The sequence below is a fragment of the Mastacembelus armatus genome, chromosome 2 (assembly GCF_900324485.2).
Source record: "Mastacembelus armatus chromosome 2, fMasArm1.2, whole genome shotgun sequence".
Lineage (NCBI taxonomy): Eukaryota > Metazoa > Chordata > Actinopteri > Synbranchiformes > Mastacembelidae > Mastacembelus > Mastacembelus armatus.
In genome coordinates, this window is record NC_046634.1 from 6035691 (window position 1) to 6057908 (window position 22218).

Here is a 22218-nt window from a genome sequence, read left to right on the forward strand (position 1 = left end):
TCTTTAAAATATGATGGCTCAGAAACTGTAAATATACAAGTCAAATCCTACTTTAGTGCAGTACTGCAGTAAATACACTTTCCATCACTGTTTCACTGTGATCTCCTCACTCTCCTGATAGTCTGGGAAAACTAAGCACATTTATCTTTCTTATTAGAACAAGTCTGGTGACCTCGTGTTACTGCCAGTGCAGATTTCTCGTCAGCTGGAGTGTACGGTGCCTTTAGAAACCACACTGGTTCATTTTCATGTTTTTGCAAATCCTGGCTCTGTGACACAAATGGAACCAAGTTCTCATTAATGGTATTATTTCCAACTGGACATTTTTTGAAGTACAAATGTGGAAAGACTGACCCACAGGCCATGTCGAGTTTATCACAGTGCAGTGGGTGTAATATTATCCCTTACAAATTAGAGGGAATCATTGCAATTTCACTTATCTTAAGATTTGTGCTAAAACATGGCAGTATGCCAATCAGCTGAATGAGAAATTACGTTAAACTAGTTTTGGCAACAACAGCAACATTTAGTGTGAACTTTGTTAAGGACCAAAAATGGGGTTGAGAGCATGGTCCACATGGGCCTCTTTACACCTTACAATAGGTCTAAGCTAGGACATGTGTTTGTGTGTGAAGGAAGCAAAGGAAAAGAAAAATGGCTTTAAAATCTGTTTTGACACTCCGAGCTACTGCCTCCAGCTACAACGCACACACACAGCAAAGTGGAAATGAAACATATATTTCTTTCTCTTCCATGATTGCTCAGACTCACTTATGTCATTCCTTCCCCCTCATTCTGCCCCAGATTGTTTCTCCTCTGAGAGACTGAGAAATAGACAGACTGAAACCTGTAGAGCAGCCGAGAAAAGCCATGTCTACTGTGATTCAGGACAGTGCTCAGACCGTAGGCCCCTGACTCTATTGTTCATATCAAGGTCACTGCAGAACAGAACCCAACGATTACCATGAGGTGTTTGTGTCTATGTATTATGTTCCCATTCAAAATAAAGTTACTTAGTGTTATGTGATGATCTCCTGTTACTCTTTTTGTTTTTTGTTGTTCTTCCTTGTCGTCCTTATCCACCACTCCTCCTTTCTCTGTTTTTGCTCCTTCTCCATGTATCAGTTTACAGGAATCCCATGGGAAAGGTGTTTCTCTCACAGTGTTATTCAACTGTAGTGACCTTCCCCTGGCAACAGTTTTTCTCTCCTGAACCCAACTACTGCTGATTCAAAGTTAGGGGCATCTGGTGGAGTCTTTGATGACCCTGATTTCTGTTTCACTGCAGTTTCACAGCTTGGTGCTGAGTAGGTGATCTAAGATTGAAACAGTGAAAACCAAATGAATGAGGTGAGTGATGCTAAGAGCTATGATTATCTGGATACATCAACATGAGTGATACCACTGACATTATATATAGGCATCAAATCCATTCATATAAATTATCTATTGTTCCAGCTGCAATGATGATAATATCAAAAAACATAGCTCTTCTAATGATCTACTTCAAATAATCAATCTTCCTTTTCACATATTGTTACATATTTATTCTATGTAGTCGTATAGTAATGAACTGTTATTATCACTTTATATAAACTGCCAATACTAAGTAAGACCCCTTTCAAGGACAACAAAATAAATGTCATTAATGCATTTATTTAAAATAAACCTAATAACAAAGACCATTAATTTTGTGAAGCCCCCTGATTGGTTGTCTATGTGTTGATGTGCATCCTGACAGGCAGCGCTCTGATTGGCTGTTGCTGCAATGATGCAGGTTATGAGTCATCTTCTATTCTGAGCTGCAGAAATGGGTGACACTGGGTTTTGACCTTTCATTTCCTTGGTGACCACTGTGATGCCATCACCTCTCGTCTTCAGTCATTGCTGTCATCATCCTGTGTGTTTCTCTCTGTCATTACACTTAGGAAGAGCAGTAACCTCAAAAAATGCAGCTCTATCACCAGACAATAACTGTTAGTCCTCGCATCATCTCGGATTCTCAGTCCCTGAACCGACCCTGTTAACAGGCTCCAGCATATTCACCGCATCACCCACTCATGATACTGAATACAAACGGATGCTTTGGTTTTAATGACCTCTATGTCCGGCACTTTATTAACATTAAACAAGTGATCAGGGCTGGAGCAGGGTTTTTTCTGGTGGCTCCAAGAAAAAAATAAAAAATGTCTTCCTATTAAACCAGAGAAACAAAAGTTAAATCAAAGCATATGTTTACCAAATCTTTTGTGCATAAAGCTAACCAAACCTTAATTGCCGTGCTGTCGGGCGATAAACTGGTTTTATTTTTGCATCTGTGATCCTGAACATTTTGGAACATACTGACAAATGAGTTTGTCCTGCTGATTGGGGTGCCAAATCAGAAAACACCAGTGTGTTTTGTTCTGGAGCACAGTTTCTACCAGTGGATTTTGTTGTTTTAGTCTCTTCAGATACACCACAGTAACAGTTTCTTTTCATTGTCTATATGGCAAATACTATAATTTCACTTTATAATCAATAAGATTTTAATCATGGTTGATTTGGAGACTGGGTGGAGCAGTATGTTAGTTAATTACCCTTAATGCCTTTACATGTGGAGAGAGCAGGCTCCAAAAACAGTGTAGTTAGAGCCTGTGTGGCTGAAAGCAAGCAGCTTTTATTCGTCTTTTCCTTTCTCTGTTTCTTACAGACAAATAAGATGCCAAAAAAACCTAATGTTTTCCTCCCCTGTTAGTCTGTTTAATTTTCTGTCGCTCACTGTGTTGCTCTTTCCTCTGTCTCTTTTTTCAGATGTCTCTGGCTGATCAGAAAGTTCAGAAGTTCAGAGTGAGCAATGAGGACAGAGATACACAGGCAGGAAGACAGAAACTCAGCTGATTTACGCCAAGACTGTAATCAAAGCCAGCCTCATTCTTTACACTCTGCTCAATCAAATGTGCTCACACAAGGATGAGCTTAACTGTTTTACTTACCCACTGACAGTCTTCTGTGACTGGTTATTTGATTGACTTGCAGAATTTATGTGTTCTTTTATAAATGAAACTGAAAAATTCACTTGTGTAAAAATAATTAATTGACAGCCAAAGATTTCACTCATATGTGACACTTCAGCCCATTCCCCAACCGCTGGTGTTCATCCGCCCCTGTAACATCCTCCGCTGCTGCAGGGAGGCTTTGCAGAGAGGTTGAAGTCAGGGCTCTGTGCTGGCTTGTCAACTTCTTCCACACCAAATTGGACAGGGTATCTACATACCTTTACTCACACAGAGTATTAGACATGCATGTATTGGATGAAATGACACCACTGCCCTCTACTGGAGAGTGGAAGCCATAACAAAGCAGGGCACGAATTTCTGTAATGCTACAGCCAATAAATCTAAATGCATGTACCTGTTTAATCTACTTATCCACTGTTTAGTTATGATAATAAATAATATGTGCAGACTGTAATAAGATGCATATTTTATTTGTGCTTCATGTTGTTTTACTGCATATCTCCCCTAACTGCACCAATGTCATTGATTTCTAAAATCTATCAATCTAAAAAGGCCTGTCATCTGTCCTTGGAAGTGTCCTGTTTCATGGGCCACCGTATATTTGCAGTGAAGAAGCAGCTTTCTTTAAAAGATTAACTGCCCTTGACTCTCACACAGATCTATTACAGTCCGACATTACTCCTCCTTCTAATTCAGTTATTCAGTTATATTCACCCTGATCCAGCCAGTTTCCAGATTGCCTTTGTAACTGTGCAGTAAAATATCAGTTAAAATGAAAACTTCAGCTGCTCATAACCATGTGCTCTTGTTCCCTGAAATTCTACGTTTGACCAGTTTAGCTAAAACTCTGTAAGTGAGGCAAAAAGTTCTCTTGAAAAAGTCCTGTTGGTTTTGTGATGTTTCCTGAAGTGTTGAGAACAGAAACACATGCAGTTTTCTCAAATGTCTCAGTCTAGTTCTGACTGTGAACAGCTTCTTTGCTGTGGTCACCACTGCATGGTCTTAGATCTGGTCAGTTTCCTGGTCAGTGCGTGGCGAACAGTCAGCATGTAGGAGCGACGGTCAGGCAGGGGGCGCTGCTGATCCAGGACCAGCCTGTTAGACACAACAGACAAAACTTCACCAATAACTCAGGACAGCTGAAAAATATAAAACATAGTATCTGTCTTGGATGTTAGTATAAGTGAACTCAGCATGCATTTACCTTTTTATTGTTCACTGGAAATCCTACAGTACATGAACTGTAAGATGTCTGTCACACTGTAACATAAAACCTGCCAGGCAAACATTGCGTTAAGAAAACGAGTAGTTTCTAAGGACTTGCCTTGTTTTGTTTTGAAGCATTTTTCTAGTTTCATTGCATTGTGGGAGAACTGTGTCCATCAGCCACACACTTATAAATCTGGTGTTTGATGAGCCTATATAATGTGCTTTTATGTTTTATTTTAATTTACTTTACTTGATTTAAATTTATTTTATGTTAAATGTCTTTATTTTTAAATGCTCTTTTCAATGCTTTCAATGCTTTTAATGTAATTATATGCCTTGTAAAGCACTTTGAATTGCGTAGTGTATGAAAGGTGCTATACAAATAAATTTGCCTTTGCCCTTTGCCTTTGCCTATTCAGCCTATATCACCTTCATTGTTGTGTGTTTTCTGAGTGTTTAGAAAATTATTTGATCCATGTTAGTTTTTTTTTAATTATTATTATTTTTTGGGCAGTTTTTGCCTTTATTTGATAGAACAGTGGAGAGAGACAGCAAATTAGGGGAAAGAGTAAGGGTTATATACATGACGATCAGGAGCTGAACCGCCGTCCTCTGTGTACATGGACAAGTGCACTACCACTACACCACCAGCAGCCATCTCCATGTCACTTACCACCAATTGCTTGTTGTCAGATATGGAGTGCCAGTAATACACACCTAATGAGTTGAAACACTGCTGCTTCCACAGCTATAACTGCTTCTGCCACAGACAGCTCCCTGAAACCACATCTGCACACACACATAATGAATGTTACACTTTGCATTTAAATTTGATTTGATTAGCAAAAACAAATACAAAGCAAATACCATCACCATGTATTGGTTGATTTTAACAAATGAAACTTTATACATACTCAATATAAGTTAGTTCAAACTGAGCTGAAGCTAATAAAATGAAAATGAGTCCATATAACTGCCATTGTTTTTGCCCCTGTATTATTTTGATCAAAGTACAATGATGTGTACATTATTTTATATAAATATTTAGTGCTGTGAATGTATCTGATAATCTCAAATGTCATATTAAAAATGAACAATAGTGCAAACTGCCACATGTTCACAAACCTTAAATCCTTGGCCAGTCTCTGTCCTTCTTCTGTTGTCACCTCCCTCCCTATTTCCAAGTCTGCCTTATTGGCTACCAGCACTGTAGGAACAACTGACGCACACACAGTGACATGAAGTGATAACAAAACAAAACAAAACCAGAGAAACAAAGATCATTAGAAGGAGCATGATGCTGTTTTACATAAACCATTGTGTTGTCTGTGTAATGCAGATCATGATTCTGTGTAGAGTTGAAATAATCTCACAGATATCCCCCTGAGATGTTTCAACATGTAGCTTCTGTCGTCAAATGAATGTCAATAAAGCCCCTACAGTTTGTGCAGCAGGTGAAGAGTTTTGACTTTGTGGTAATATGAGTAAGTCAGCTCCCTACCCAGGCTCTGTTTGGTTTGGTCAATGAGTTTCTTGAGCCGTGGGACCTCCAGGAAGCTGAAACGTTGGGTGATGGAGTAGAGCACCAGGAAACCATCAGCCCAGCGGATTGAAGACTCCAGAGAAGCTGCAGAGCTCTCCTGGAGGAAATAGGTTTACGTCATATAAAGTTACCAAGACCAGCACCGATTCATCAAAACCTCTTTCTTGCCAACAGTTAGATGTGAAAAGCTGTACCACTCTCATGTCTCAGCATTTAAACATGAAGCTCCAGCCAGCTATTGATTAGCACACAGACCTTACAAGTTATGTCCAAAATCTCCAGATCAACAGTGTCCTGGTCTATCACCCGACTGCATCTGTAGGTCACTTCTGTGGCACAATAATACAAACACAAGTTACTTATTTTCATTCCGTTAATTGAAGTCAATAATCATTGTAATAAACAATGAAGTCTTACCCTTTTTATGGTCATATTCTCCAATGAAACGTTTGGTTATGAAACGAACACACAGCGCTGGAGACACAAAACAGACATAGTCATCAAAGAGTGAACTGTCAGACACAGAGCAGATAAAAACTGACTGACATTTCTCTTACATACTGTGCATTCACAAACATGATATCTGTATCTGGTCTGCAGCTGAATGTTCATGTGTTATTTCATCCTTGTTCTGAGAATGATCCTCCTGCTAATGTTAGATGACAAGTGCACAAGTGCTTTCTCAGTGTTTGGGTGGAAGGAGTCTGGACGGGTTCATGTTTGTTTGACTGTTTGAGGACTCGGTGTATTTCCTTTATACAGCACATGTTCAGATGTTACCTTGGCTTGTTTAATCTGTTATTTGAGCCTTTACAAGTTCATTTTTAGGAAATAAGCTCATGCTGTCGTGTCTCACATCACTTACCATGCAGATACTATATTTTGTGCTGAGGTTTTGCTGTTGAGATTTTCTGCTGCCACCTCCAATACAGTGGAGGTAAATTCATCTGTGGTTCCAAAAGCGTCAAAAACATGTTGAGGTTTGTTCGTAATGTCAGTGGCCCTGTTTGTATCCTCACTGTGTTTCTCTTCAATGGTAATGCAGAAAAGCAATTGAATAAGTCTCCTCTTACTGAACTATGACAAATGAGCCAAACACAATCACTGTGCAGTTCATTTCCAAACAGAGTGATTTCTGTTTTCCAGCCATGAAAGGAGACGTGCTTGGAGGCAGGCCCTAGTCTGATATATAAACTTAGCACTGAAGGTCACACAGGTGGCTGGAAACAATTCAGTGCTGAGAAAGAGGGGTCAACTTTAGACCAGTATAAGGTTTCCATATTTGGCAAAACCTCAAAATCATGAGCAAAATTTAACCTTAAACCTTACCTCAAATATTTACTGAAGTGAATTTTCTTTCATGTGAACATGTGACAATATGTCCAACCTATGCTACAGTTACATAATCCAAAATGTGCACACATGTTCCTGTTGTGTCTCTGCACTTGTCCTTCTGTTTGTATCTTACCTGTTTTCCCAGTGTTCTGAGCTCCCAGAATGAGGAGTTTAACTGGAACCATTTTCCTGCTGAGGCCACTGTCAGTCCTGCTGCTTGGCCCTGCATCAAAACCTTACAGAGAAATACTATAAGCTGAAAAACACCTTGAGTCCCAATATAGAATGTACTGAAGAGTAATGCAAATGTTATGTAATAATATCTACAGGTGAAAATCTAAAAAAGTCCAAAATTATAAGCCAACATTAAGCACATAGTGTGACACTTACTGACCTGTAAGTAGAAATAAACTCTGGATATGGAGAGAAGTAAAAATAATGAAGCTGCTGTGTTCAGTCCCAGACACTAAGCAGCCAGAGAATGAAGGGATGGGACTGTCTTCTCTCCTTTTCTGTGTGCACCTCTCTGCCTGTGCTTTAAGAGCTCTCTCTCTATTAGGGAACATCACATGACAAGAGCCATTTGGCTGGAGAAACTATGTCCAAGTCCAGACACCAGGGCCTCATTGTAGATCGATTTAAGAGACATATATAAACACTCTTTTTAAGGGATTTGAGTTATAAACTCCTTAGAGACTGAAGTTTAAACTCACTGCCACTTCAGTAGATAACTTGGTTTTACCTGCTGTAAGAGAGGAGTGTCACTTCTCTTGAAAAGTTGATTATTTTTATTTTGTTAGGTTTTAAAAATTCATTAGAATCTCAACAAGTCAAAGTTATAAATGTGAAAGCCTTTACCATGAACATAGAAAGAACACAAAGAGAAAATAAAACACTCACACCAGAGTAAAGAGATGAGTAAATCTTTTATTCATATTTTATATGCTTCTTCAACAAAGCTCGTCCTCAGGAGTGAAAACGATTTAACTGTATACAACGAGTATCAATGACAACTTTAACTTAAGGGGCGCCACAGAGTGTGTTCAGAAGTGTGTGTTGTTTCAGTAGAGAGAGGAGAGTGTTTAATGTTTGTATGTGGGTGTTATTGGGTGTTCAGCAAACTGACGGCTCGTCGACAGCAGCAGCTCCTTCTGTTACAGCTTTGACACATTTGGCCATTGTCTGGGAAGCCCGGCTGATAGAGTCTGACCACAGGAAGATGGTGGGTATAAGATTATTTTATATTTCCTGATTTGTACATTTATATTTCTGCCTGTTTAACCACTGCTTAAAAAAAAATACACCTACCTGTCATGTAGAAGTCCTTTATTGTAAGTTGAGGTGGTACCAGAGGAGCTGCTAAAAGGTCCTGTTTCACAGTCTGACAACAGGGAGGACACAGATGAGTCAGGAGACCCATCAGGACAAGTATCACTGCATCTGTTAACTTCTGATTTAAAATGTCTAATATATGCAGGTTATTGGCCAATGCAAATATCCTCCTAGTTATTTTAATTTCCAAACAAATGTAATATATCACAACACATTTAAACTAGTTTGATGAAGGATGAAGAAGTAACTCAATTCTGAGCAGAGAAACTACATGTGCATACCACTGCAAGCTCATTGGCTTGTTTGAAGTAGTTTGCCTCCTCTACATCATCGTAACGGACCAGATTAGGAGACACCTCAGCGAGTCTGGATCGGACCTCGTCCAGAGAATCATAGGCCAGCGTCACACCAGCCAGCTGCAAACACACACAGGTGTTTCTTTACATAACTGAGTCCTCGCAGTAGGAACATTTGTTTATGCTGTGAGAGTAACTTCCTGCTCACTTCAGACACAGCTCTGATGATCTGCCAGTCCTCCCTGGCCATTCCAGGAGCAGTGACAGCCACCCGGGTTTGTTGGCTCCTGCCTTCTGTGTTCACATAAGTGGCGTTTTTCTCTGTGTATGCAGCACCAGGCAGGATGATGTCTGCCATTGGGGCTCCTACATCTCCATGGTGGCCTGGACAATGAAGGTTTAAATAGTCCCAGAACTTTGCAAAACTGCATTTTGAGCCGTAATCTCATGTTAGCGATGGAATGTGTGCCTGTTTTGTGGTGTGTGTGTGTGTGTGTGTGTACCCTGGTAGACGATAAGGCTGTTTTTAGGTAGATCGTCCCTGGTGATACAGCCGGTATCAGCTCCCAGTAGGAACAGGACTTTGGGAGGATTCTTTCTGATGGCGTCTACACCAGCCTTGTAACCCAGGTCCAATGCAGCCACCTGACTGGCCACTCTGGTGAAACACATACACACACACACACAAAGTGTGACCAGGAACCTACTGTGATTTACTGATTTATGTTTATTAGGAGCAAAAAAAGCAAACACCACCACCAAACTGTACCTGTGCAGGATATTGAGGACTTTCCATCCTCCCTCCACTCCACTGCTGGTTCTGGCATTGTGAGCGATGGTGGAGACGGCGCTCAAAACAGCAGCTCCATCTTCTCTCTGCAGAGCACTGCTGCCCACAACCACTACTGGGCGCTTAGCAGCTGAGAGAACCTGGAGGCAGGGAATGGAAATGAAAACATTCACATCAGTTCATTTTTCAGCACTAAATTCCTTCCAGAGTGATCAGACTGCATGTGTGTGTCCACTACCTGACAGAAAGGATGTGTACCATTAGCCAGCTCCTTCAGAACTGAAGTCTCTTCGCCCAGGTGGTCATATGAATAACTCAGGTCAACACTGTGACCTACCAAGGCAACACGCAGCTCATTATGGAGCCAGCTGACAGAAAGGCAGAGGGGGAGGGTTACATATACAATTAGATTGTGTTATAGCCTGTATCCAAACTTTATGTGAAGTACAGTATGTAAGCTCAGTATAATATGTTTTCACTGGAATAAGACTGATTTCAGAAAAGAGAGATAAAAATGACTAAAATGTGATGTATATGCATTCACCTCTTGCGGATTCGGGCATTGAAAAGTGGAGCTTCATAGCGTGGGTTTGTTCCTATGAGCAGCAACAAATCACAGTCCTCGATGCCAGCAATGCGGGAGTTCAAGAGGTAGTTGGAGCGCAGGTCTGTGCTGCAGAGAGAGCAAGAAATACACCATCAGCTGTTTAAGCTGGTGACGCACGGGAAACCTGGAGTTTTTGCTCACAACTACTCCATCTCACAAATGGACTTACCCCGCTCCTGACATGGGGAAGACCTCCTCAGTGCAGAGGTTTTCTGAGTTGAGCCTGTTGAGAAGATCTTTGAGGGAGACCAGAGCTTCAGCATCAGCCATCCCTCCTGCTATGGCTGCTACCTCACCACCCTGCATACCCTGCAGCTGAATACGCAACATACACAACCATGTATTTATGCATGAAAACTCTAAATTGAACTGTATCGATGGACTGACAAACAGGAGGCTGCATCAGTAACAAGAAATAAATATCAAGTCTCCATTCAACACACACTGACTACAGAAGAGGGTCAGAAACCCAACACACACTTACTGCTCCGGCAACACGGGTGAGAGCATCTTCCCAGGTGGTGGGCATCAGCTGACCTGAATCATCCTTCACCATTGGCTGGTTCAACCTTTGCCTCTTCAGACCATCATATGCAAATCTGAGGACAAACATTTTGGATTCAGAATAAGCACAATTTGTTTGATGTAGTGAGACATAGTTTATGGCTGGGCTGTGTGTCTTACCTGGTCTTGTCAGAGATCCACTCTTCATTGACATCCTCATTCAGCCTGGGAAGCACCCTCATTACCTCACCTCCTCTCGTGCTCACCACTATGTTACTGCCCATAGCGTCCAACACGTCAATGGATTCTGTTTTTCTGGAAAGACAAAAGAAGATGACGCTAAACACAAGAGCATGACAGGAACAGACAGAAAACAAACACACCAACCAACCAAAAGGTCTTCAGTATAATTACAGTAGTTAAACTAAAGTACCAAACTCTTTTTTACCTGGTCTCCCAAGGTCGTGCGGTGAAAGCGTAGGGTTTGGAGGTGAGCGCTCCAACAGGACATACATCAATGACATTGCCTGACAGCTCTGACATAAACATCTTCTCTACATAGGTCCCAATCTGCAGGTTGTTTCCTCTTCCTGTCGTTCCCAGGTCTTCAACACCTGCAATCTCACTGGCAAAACTGCACACACACAGGAATGAGTGATTGTGCTGTTAGAAAGCTTCACCTGATATTTCACTACAAATGCACTTACTGGAAATGACCGATTATCACATTATTCTTGATGGATGTAAATACATGTTTGTGATGCCCTTACCGGACGCAGCGTGTGCACTGAATGCAGCGGGTCATGATGGTTTTGATGAGTGGCCCGATGTTCTTGTCCTCCACTGCTCTCTTTCCTTCTGTGAAACGACTGCGGTCTGAACCAAACTGCATGGACTGATCCTGGGAATACAGAAGGTGGAGTGTGAAGAGTGTTGGGCATGGCTGGATAACACACAGATTGGTTTGATTTTTGTGGAAGAACTGACGCATAAACTAGTTCTTTATTTACCTGCAGGTCACACTCTCCTCCCTGATCACAAATGGGGCAGTCCAGTGGGTGGTTGGCTAACAGGAACTCCATCACACCCTCTCTGAGGACACACACTTCTGTCAAGCTTACAATAACTTTAGGGACAGTTCAGCAGCCTTGTCTAAAGTTTTAGTCAAAGTGGGATGGAAACACACAGTGACCACAAAAGTTCGTACCTGGCTTTACGTGTCCTCTCTGAGTCCGTGAGGATGTTCCATCCCTTCATAACGGGCATGGCACATGCTGCTACCGGCTGAGAGCAGATGACAGGACACACACACACACACACACACACACACACACACACACACACACACACACACACACACACACACACACACACACACACACACACACCACTTAGACATTAATAATGGAAGGATTTACAGCAATTTCTGTCCCATAGAATCAAGCAGTATTTCAGTGTTTATTCTTTCTGCTGGATACTAGAATAATCTGGTTTCTAACACATCAGTTGCATTTTACCTTTGGAGCTTTCTCAATCTCAACCAGACACATGCGGCAGTTACCCGCCACAGAGAGGCGTTCGTGGTAACAGAACCTGGGGATCTGGATTCCTGCCTTCTCACAGGCCTAATAGGGGAAATATGTGTAAATTATTGGCAGAACAACACAAACAGTGCAAGACACTTAATTACAAAAATCTGAAGTATGAAGGAGCCAAATGAAAGTAGTTTGCAGTGAAATAATCCTGTGGTTCATACCTGCAGCACAGTAGTTCCAGGCTCCACCTCCACTGGTTTCCCATCCACAAACACTTCAACCATATTGCTGGCAGCACGCACTGTAGTACGCACTGAAATTAAATACACATATTTACACAACCTACAACCAACCAATAACGTGAATTAAAATTTATTCTGTAATCACTGACTTTGCCAATAAATTTGGCAAACATCTTCTACATTAAAAACACACTGAAATGAACCAGCCAAATTACCGAAAATACTGAAATATTACTGATTTCAAAATAAGAAAAGTATTACAAATCAAAAACACTAATAAAAGAATTAGATACAATTAGTGAAACAGACATGCCATGCATGTAACACACATCACTAACATACTACTAAACAATACTTAACAATACTAAAAAAAAATTGACTGAGACCCTGATTAAATGCAATTATGAGAATAACAGTTGTTGATTATACACAAACAAATCTTACCAGTGTTGGAGGGAGCCAGGCTGCTCTTGGCAGCCCCAGCTAGAGCGCGGCCAACAGTCGGCAGTCGCAACATGACGCTGTGAGAGAAAAACATAAAGCACATGAGCAAACATCCAGATTCTACATGCACCAAATGCTATTAATAAAATCTGCAATCTGTCTTGGAAGTTTTGAATACTGCAACTTTAATTCAGCAAGCTATCTTTCTAAATGCAAATGTGTTTACTTTCAATAAACTGAAGTATCAGTTAATCTACCAGAAGGTTTCTTGATTCATTATTTGTGCTCATCACAAATTTCAAAGCCCAAACAGGACCTGAGAAAACGACATATTAGACTTTTTCTGTTTATTCACAGACTGATAAACCAACTAACTGCATCACTAGTAAATTATGTGTTGTGTGCTTGTCTGTTAATAAGTAAGGAAGAATAGCTGTTAGATTAACGCGATGTAGAAAATATTTTGCAGATCCAGCTGATAATGCAGTGAAAATGTAAATAGCCATTAGCCATTGTCAATAATAACCAGCTACTGTCACTCAACCGCGTGAGGTTTCAGGGATATACTGCGTAAAAAACAGAGGCAGACCGTCCAAAGCAGACTGATATAACAAAATACAGATATTTGATATATGTTTAGCTGGAGGGGCATGAACCTTTCAATGAGGCTAACAGCATTAGCAAACACTACTCAAGGACACGGGCACTGCAGCGGTGTAACGGTGACCGCGGCTACTGCGAGAAAACTCTTCATCGTCCAGGAATCGTGCGATGAAACAACATGTAGATGTAAATGTTTATAAGTGCACAACGTACTTCTCCTTCTTACCTTTCGCTATTTGGCCTTCTTGACCAGAACAGCGGTGATCTGGGTTTTACTGCCAGTCAAAAAGCTATGGCGCAGTTAGCGGAAGTAGCATGATACACTTCCGTCTTGAGGTCCCGGATTTCACAATAAAAGCAGCACCCCAATTCTGTCAACATCCATCCATTTTCCTGAACCAGGGTCACGGGGATCTGCTGGAGCCTATCCCAGCTCTCTTTCGGGTGGAAGGTAGGGGTACACCCAGGACAGGTCTCTGTCAACATGATAAGAAATGATAAATTTGCTTAGGTCACATCGAGCTGCACAACAAATTCTTATTTTCCCAACTTCATGTTTATACTACCAACATAAGAGGAACATAAAATCGATGAAAAGTGTTTCTCAACATCTTCAATAAAATGTGCATAGAAATTATGATGACATTAAAATGTGCAAATATAAACGTAACATTATGTGTTTACCAAGGAATATCGATGCCCATATGGGCTGCACAGCTTGAGTTTTAACGTTAACTACATTTCCCAAGATGAACCGGGTGTTCACGGGAAGTAGCTACGTGTTCGTTTTCGCGACAGTTCAGGAAGCGTCTATAAACAGCCACAGAAACGAACAAGAGTTGGTGCTTTCTCCTGTGAAGGAGCACAGCATAACAGGTAAATACGCTGTAGGATAGAGACAGTTTCTAGTTCGTTTGATTTCAAACTGTTTTCCTCTCCGTTTGTGCCAATTCTATTAGAAAAGACAGTGACCAGGCTTAATAAAACGTGTTAGCTACAAGCTAATGCTGTCTGCTAGCAAGCACAGCGCCAGCTAGAAGGGTAAATAAACATTTCAGGGTTTATAAAGCATCGCTGTAGAAAGAGTTACCATTAATGATCATATGGCTGACATCCATAGTTAACAATTCATTTAACTACCTCACTTTATAAACAGGCTTTGGTCCACGTTGTTCCCGTAAAGTTGTACCACCCAATGATAACAGTGAAAATAAATACAACAAAACAACAGAAGAATACCATTAAAGTTCAAATCTAATAAATCAGACAGCATATGTGACATATTAAAAAAATCAAGTGGATTTTCCTAAAACAAGGACCTGGACTAAAAGGATTTTAAAAATACAGTGCTGTGTCAGTTTGCTTGAGTGATTGGTTTGTCTGCTTTATACCTACTTTATATGAGGACACAGTGCTAAACCTGCTCAGGATTCACAGAGCATATCTACCTCTCTGACCTCTCTGTTGCCCTCCATCCTTTTTCCACTTGTCCTTACCTCCCTCATTCCATGTGCACTTCAAACTTTCAGGGCCATGTTGCCGACAACCTCGCCACACAGCAACGGCGCCCTTGGGTCCAGGGATGCAGCTCGTCACACAGCAGGCGCCAAACGTTACAAGTACCTGCGGCGACTGCTGCATTTTCGGCAGATGGACTTTGAATTTGCCCTGTGGCAGATGCTTTACTTGTTTACGTCACCACAGAGGGTCTACCGCAACTTTCAGTACAGGAAACAAACCAAGGACCAATGGGCCAGGGATGATCCAGCCTTTCTGGTTCTGCTCAGTGTCTGGCTGTGTGGTGAGTCTAACGTTCCTCATGCTTTCAGTTGGCTCTTTAATTTACCAGAGAGTGTCAGTACACACTCGGTGTCAATAAGCAGTCCTCATAACATCTGCCTATGTGTTGTGTGTGCAATGATAACTAAACACTCTCTGTATCTATCTGCAGTGTCAACTATTGGCTTTGGTCTGGTACTGGACATGGGTGTCATGGAGACTCTGAAACTGTTGCTTTGGGTGGTCTGTGTTGACTGTATTGGAGTCGGTCTGCTCATATCAACACTTATGTGGTGAGGAGTACATTTGTATAGTTTACTGTATGAAATGATTGACATTTTCTCTGGTTACTCTGACATGTTTTTACTCTGATTGGCCATAGAATGAATATTAAAATTGGATTTGAAGAGGGACTTGTGTAAAACTGTTGCAAGTGAATTTTTCATTTTATGTTTTCTAGGGTGATCACCAACAAATACCTGCTAAAACAGCCCAGCAGAAATTTTGATGTTGAGTGGGGTTACGCATTCGACGTTCACCTCAACGCTTTCTACCCACTTCTTGTTATCCTGCATTTTCTGCAGCTCTTCTTCATCAACCGTGAGTTGATTTGGTCACTGCATGAGTTTTATCAACAAAAAAAAATATTTAGTACACTAAAAAATTAATTTTTACCCTGTTGCATTTTTTTTTTCATTTTTATCAATATTGATTTATGATATGTATTGTGGATAGAATCAAGAGAATCAATAACAAATATACTGAAAATTCACCAATGTGAAGGACATCTATTTCATAACTAAATATGCTACAGTTTGTTTGTTTATTTCGATGATTTCTCCAGAAGAAAACTGAGGACAGAAATGATTTGTGTTTCAGACGTTGTGATGATAAAGTCAGACTGGTTCTTGGGATACTTTGTTGGGAACACTTTGTGGTTGATCGCCATTGGTTATTACCTCTATATCACCTTCTTAGGGTACAATGGTAAGTTCTCTGCTCATTTATATATGCAAAATATTGCAGTAAAGTGACATTGCACATTACCATGTTGGTGAAATGGCATTTTAGATTAGGTTTGACTAATACAATTTGACTCTGTTGACATTAAATTGAGCACTAGATGATGATATAATATGATCAAACAACTGTTTCAGTTGTTTTGGGATTTATACTGTTGATTTAAAAACATTTGAAGGCTAAGTGTCTGTAACACCCTCATCTTGTGTTATTGTCACAGCTCTGCCCTTCCTGAAGAACACAGTGGTGCTGCTTTACCCCTTTGCTCCTCTTGGCCTCATCTACATTCTCTCCATCTCTCTGGGCTGGAACTTCACTCGGGGTCTCTGTTGGTTTTACAAGTACAGAGTCCAGTAGAACCAGTTCATCTTTCAAATTGGACACTACTCACCTCTGTGTGTTTTTAACTCACATATAGGTTAAAAAAATCTTATATCCAGCTGCTGTCAGTCACTATCTGGCTAAGAAGGACTTGACTTCTGGTTGACCTTCAGTAAACTGGGACATTGGTTGACTGTCGCTCGGCTCCCCATTAATTTTCTGTTTGGTTTTTACGTTGGGCCGGAGCTCCAGAATCAGTGATCGGTGATGTGTTTGGACTAGCTGCAAAAACAAGGGGACAGATGAGACTCAGCTTTTACTGCAGTTCCTTTTGTATGATTTGTAAATAGTACTCTGGCAGGTTGTAATATACAGACAGACGACTGTTTCTGAAGAAAATTTTGCTTTGTTTTGTTTGAGTTTTCTTAAGAAAAGACTGAAAAATTTGAACCCTGCTTATTGAAGAGGAAGAAGAAAGCTGAGGAATATGGGATGGAAATTTTTTCCTTTTTCTTTTTTCTTGAAGTGTACATTCCAAAGCACTTTCAATAAAAGGTTTTATTAACTTAAGTTACCTCAGTCTTAATTTCTGAAAGAAAATATCAAATAAAAATATCTGTCGTATGTCATGTTTCTGATTCAAGCTGTATTCTTTAAACTTCCCAGCAGAGGGTGCTTTACTGAAGAAGTTTGGAGGTTTCTGGGAAATGTTTTTTAGCGTTTTTTTTTTTAAATTTACTACAAAGAATCTTGTGAATTAATTTTACACTACTCAAATGAAAGTTCCTCATGTTAGACAACTCTATAAATGCAGGGAATATTGTGGTTAAACATAATGATTTTTCCTTTAACATGTGTTGAGGGTTTTTACATCTGTGACTGGTCTCTGTTAATATAGAGAAATGTTTATATGCAAGTTCTCTTCATACACATCATTTTCCACACGGACTTGTTAATTGGTAAATTACACGCCTTGTTAAATTAAATTCCTCCTGTCACTTGTATTCTTTTACTTGTATGTAAATGGATGAACCAAATTCCTTAGTAAAATTCCTTGTATGGTGGTACTGTATGTGCAGTATCCCTAATATAATAATGTCATCCATCCATCCATCCATTTTCTATACCTGCTTTTTCCTGAATCGGGGTCATGGGGATCTGCTGGAGCCTATCCCAGCTCTCTCTCGGGTGGAAGGCAGGTGTACACCCTGGACAGGTCACCAGTCCATCGCAGGGCCACATAGAGACACACAAAGACAACCAACCTCACACACTCACACTCACTCCTACGGGCAATTTAGATTCACCAATCAACCTGACATGCATGTTTTTGGTCTGTGAGAGGAAACCGCAGTACCCGGAGTAAACGCACGCAAGCACAGGAAGAACATAATAATGTCATGTAAAAGGTTTTTTGTTACCAACAGATGTTGTATGGAAGGAATGTAACCACAAGGGGGCACAATCCAGTGTCTTCATGTACCAATGCCAAGTCTGGGTAAATGCAGAGGGTTGTGTCAGGAAGGGCATCCGACATAAAATTTAAGCCCAATCAAACATGCAAATCACAAATATGACTTCCATAGCGGATCGGTCGCGGCCTGGCTTAACAACGACCGCCACTGGTGCTGTTGACCTACAGGGTGCCAGTGGAAATTGGACTACTGTTGGTCGAAGAAGGAGAGAAGGAAGGCGTGTTCTTAGGCAAAGAGAGAAGAGGAAGGGCAGGAATGTAGGACTTAGAGTAGGGACTTTGTCAGGGAAAAGTAGAGAGCTGGCTGATATGATGGAGAGAAGAAATATGGATATCTTGTGTGTTCAGGAGACCAGGTGGAAAGGTAGCAAGGCCTATAGATTTGGAGCAGGGTTCAAGCTGTTTTATCGTGGTGTGGATGGAAAGAGGAATGTTCTGGAGGTGAAGAGAGTGTCAGATAGGGTGATGAGCCTGAAGCTGGAAGTTGAAAAAGGAAGAGTGTTGTGTGGCTTTCAGGGAGGAGCTGAAACAGGCTCTGGGAGGTCAGAGGTTCTTCCAGATGACTGGACAGCTACAGCTAAAGGAGGATCAGGAATGAGGACATCAGAGGGACAGCTCATGTTAGATGTTTTGGAGAAAAAGCCAGGGAAGCCAGATTGAGATGGTTTGGACATGTTCAGAGGAGGGACAGTGAATACATTGGTTAGAGCTGCCAGGAAGGAGGCCTAGAGGAAGACCAAAGAGGAGGTTCTTGGATGTAGTGAAGGAGGACATGAGGATAGTTGGTGTGGGTGAGGAGGATACAGAGGATAGGGTTAAATGGAGGCAGATGATTCGCTGTGGCGACTCCTGAAGGGAGCAGCCCAAAGGAAATGAAAAAGATGGCGTATGGAAGGCTTTTAGCATCAGCTCATAGACATTATTGATGATTTTTGATGATAAAAAGCTGTATTGCTTTATTTGTCCACATGTTAAAATTTACAATTAGTTACTTGTTTTACATTTAAAATGCAAATTTATCATTCCACAATTTGGTGATTGATATTTGTTGTGTCAAACATCCACACTGTCAGCAGACGCTAAGTAAATCTGTGCCGGTGGCTGCTTGTTACATTAACTCTCTACTTCAGTGAGTCGCTGAACATTTTCTTGAGCTTCTCCAGGTCAACTTCCTTGATGATGATGGCCTTGTGTTTCTTTTTCAGCTGCTCCATGTAGTCCAGCACCATCATGCCTCGAGTGTAGGTCCCCCCCAACTCCACTGTCACTGCAACCTTCAGGAGGAACATAGAGTTCAGCAGAGAATAATTCTTTCAACTGAAATGCATTAGTAGGAGATGCTCACCTCTTCTCGCTTTGTTATGAATGAGTCATCGATGGCTGCAGCTACAGCATAGGTGTCACAGGAATTGAACCCTTTTCCTTCTGTGGTCTCTTTCTCATAATCCTGTGACTGAGCTTTCTGCAGAAACAACACACCATGGAGAAGGAATTTAAACATGTGACTACAGATCATTTAGCACTGAAAGCACAAAAGACAATTTATAACCAGACTGAATACTTCCTTAAAATAAATGTGGGTTTCTATGTTTACACTCATAAACTGACTGACCACTCTCAGAACAACACAAACTATTTTCTGTTGCTTGCACCATGATTGGGTGGAGGGTTTATAGCCTTTCTGCTCAGGTTGCTGTAAAGGTTTGTGTCAGCTCTGGTAAACATGTTTGAGATGATGTACAGTCATACTAAAATATAAATTGATAGAGTGCAAATTAGAAGGGAGTTTAGAAAGTCTGGAAAATGCTACAGGAAGGCAAATGTTTCTTGCTGCTTATTTTTTAATGTCAGTACATTATGACCATTGCCCTCATATCTACTATGTGAGCCTCTTACCTTCATTGAAAAACTTGAAATCTTTTTCATGAAGGCAGCCTTGTTGGTATTTTGGGCCAGCCACTGGTCACAGAAAGACTGAGGGAGAATAACAATGTTTGGCAATGCGCAAGTTGTTCAAATCATAAAGGAGCTTTTCAATGTGCTTTAAATATCAAACCTGTTAATATATAAAATAGTCCCTCATCAAATGGTGTTCTCAGTCTTACCCATGGCAGACTGTTTCTGCAAGTGAACTCCCAGGTGGCAATGTAGGTAGGACAGGTGTAGCGGTTCAGCACAGTGTAGGCAGCCTCAGGGTCAGCCACAAAGTTGAATTCTCCACATATTGTGGTGTTACCTCTGGCTGCACACACAAATTCATCAACATTATTAGGGTTAGAAAGATTTAGCTTGTAAATATTCAACATATCATTAACATAACATTATCTTTCATTAACATATTCAAAGTTAATGAAAGATAACCTACATTCAATGTTTCCTCCCATGATGTAAACAGCCTTCAGTTTCTTAGGGAATGAAGGATCCAGTTGTACTGCAACAGCCAGGTTAGTGAGCGGCGCCACAGACACTAGAGTCACCTGTTGACACCAACAGCTCACACAGTTTATCCACAATATGCATATCTACCATTTATTTCCTCACGCATTTAGAACAAAAATTCACATTATTATTTTATTATTATTATTATTTATATTTATTCATTATTATTATTTATTTTTAGTCATATATATTTTACTGACTACTTTTGCCTCTAAATATGGACGTCCGTTAAAAGCTCCCTGAGTAGAACAGGAGCTTGGTATATTTGAGATGAGGAAATCTGACACCCCTGTCTTAACTTACTGAGTGCTTGAAAAACAACGCTCTGAAATCATGTTAGCAAGATATTCGATAGAGCTGGCACAAGATGAAGTCCTGATTCTTATGGTGGAAAGGTTTGGATGTGACTATGGTGTTTAATGTAATAGAAACAGTAATAGAAATTCACATATTTATTTACATATGAAGCTTCTGTTTGACTAACCTCTCCAGGGGTCTGGTTTACAATCTTGATCATGGCCTGTGCAGCCTTTTCCTTCTGCAGCAGCTCCAGGCCTGGAGCATCTGGGTCTGGGACGTCACCCAGCCCGTCCTTCCCATGGTAATCTCCAGCATGTTGGTTTTTGGCCAGCAGTGGCTGTGAGCAACCACGATACACAGGGATCTGCGAAGTATAACAGGCTGAGATTTATATCGCATCATGAATGGGTGAATTTCAAAAAATTCTCTGAACACAGAGAGGTTTCAAGCATTGAGAACTGTTGACACACCCATAGTTACGTAGTTAAGAGGGTTCAATTGCCACTACAATCCATAAAACTTACATCAAGTCTTTTACAAACTTTCAGGACCCGCAGCGTGTTCTTGAGGGCATTCTCCAGAGGTGTGTTGCCGTGGCAGCAGGTTATTGCCAAAACCTCCACATTTGGGGCTGCAAGGGCCACCATGATGCCCTGAGCGTCATCCACCCCAGTGTCAACGTCGAGGATCAACTTTTTCTTCATCCTAAATCCTAAATTCTGCAAAAATCCTGACTATAAAATGTGTCTATGGTTTGAAAATGGGCAGAAATTACAGTAACATGTAAAATCCTTACCTGGTGAGGTGGTCTTGAGAGGGCTACTGCTTGAGAGTGAAGATGAGGTTTGCTGACTGGTTTACCCTGAAGTTCTTCTTTTTAAAGGTCGAAAGCATCCATGGAGGTGGTACCTTTGCTTATAGAGAGGCAGGCAAAAACTTGTTATAGGCTCAGGAGTGCATCACAAATGATAGTTAAAGGGATGTGGACATTTATGTCTTCTGCAAGACTAATTACAAGAGTACCAGTAACTGCAAAATGCTCACTGAGACTTAAGTGTAACAGGAAAATGTTGAAAACACAGGGTTTTATGGCAGCTGCTCTAAAGGAACATGCATTCAGCTTTATAATATGAATTTGAAATAATGAAACATCTGTAAATCTGGTTTGGACACACTTTCTCATTCAATTCAATGGTAAAGTGTGTCCAAACCTTTGACATGTACTGTATGTCATGATAAGCTTAATGAGTGCATTTTTCTTGAAATGTGAAAAAAGACAAAAAATAACTTTGTGTTAAAATTTGTTAAATGAAAAATCATCGTTGTGTGATGTTCATCTTCATTCATATACCACAACTGTGACCAAACAGACTTAAAACAAGAATTAGAAATATGTCTGTTTTATGCTTGTACATTGTCCTGTGAAGGGGGAAATGTCAGGCTGAG

At 40.7% G+C, this 22218-nt stretch overlaps 4 protein-coding genes across 4 annotated transcripts; 1 reads left to right on the forward strand and 3 right to left on the reverse strand.

The window, feature by feature from the left end:
• Positions 1-3453: 3453 nt before the first annotated feature.
• Positions 3454-7595, reverse strand: LOC113127372 (ras-related and estrogen-regulated growth inhibitor). Its single transcript, XM_026301858.1, has 8 exons — positions 7481-7595; positions 7220-7321; positions 6169-6225; positions 6007-6080; positions 5710-5848; positions 5334-5427; positions 4926-4997; positions 3454-4094 (listed from the first exon to the last, which is right to left on the reverse strand). The coding sequence occupies exons 2-8, from the start codon at positions 7269-7271 to the stop codon at positions 3986-3988; spliced, it is 597 nt and encodes a 198-aa protein (XP_026157643.1). The 5' UTR covers positions 7272-7321; positions 7481-7595; the 3' UTR covers positions 3454-3985.
• A 398-nt stretch (positions 7596-7993) lies between these two features.
• On the reverse strand, positions 7994-13799 carry ndufs1 (NADH:ubiquinone oxidoreductase core subunit S1). Its single transcript, XM_026302264.1, has 19 exons — positions 13666-13799; positions 12837-12913; positions 12372-12463; positions 12133-12240; positions 11823-11899; positions 11626-11707; positions 11386-11516; positions 11064-11249; positions 10796-10930; positions 10596-10710; positions 10281-10426; positions 10049-10177; positions 9743-9872; positions 9484-9644; positions 9218-9372; positions 8923-9098; positions 8700-8834; positions 8395-8467; positions 7994-8291 (listed from the first exon to the last, which is right to left on the reverse strand). The coding sequence occupies exons 2-19, from the start codon at positions 12907-12909 to the stop codon at positions 8200-8202; spliced, it is 2196 nt and encodes a 731-aa protein (XP_026158049.1). The 5' UTR covers positions 12910-12913; positions 13666-13799; the 3' UTR covers positions 7994-8199.
• A 420-nt stretch (positions 13800-14219) lies between these two features.
• Positions 14220-17188, forward strand: unc50 (unc-50 homolog (C. elegans)). The gene is made up of 6 exons (XM_026301756.1): positions 14220-14315; positions 14969-15240; positions 15391-15511; positions 15679-15818; positions 16098-16205; positions 16459-17188. Exons 2-6 carry the CDS (start codon positions 14973-14975, stop codon positions 16593-16595), a joined length of 774 nt encoding a protein of 257 aa, XP_026157541.1. The 5' UTR covers positions 14220-14315; positions 14969-14972; the 3' UTR covers positions 16596-17188.
• Positions 17189-19056: 1868 nt separating this feature from the next.
• Positions 19057-21667, reverse strand: LOC113127347 (inosine-uridine preferring nucleoside hydrolase-like). Its single transcript, XM_026301820.1, has 8 exons — positions 21569-21667; positions 21297-21491; positions 20957-21136; positions 20399-20510; positions 20139-20275; positions 19930-20007; positions 19379-19495; positions 19057-19307 (listed from the first exon to the last, which is right to left on the reverse strand). The coding sequence occupies exons 2-8, from the start codon at positions 21474-21476 to the stop codon at positions 19155-19157; spliced, it is 957 nt and encodes a 318-aa protein (XP_026157605.1). The 5' UTR covers positions 21477-21491; positions 21569-21667; the 3' UTR covers positions 19057-19154.
• Positions 21668-22218: the final 551 nt, after the last annotated feature.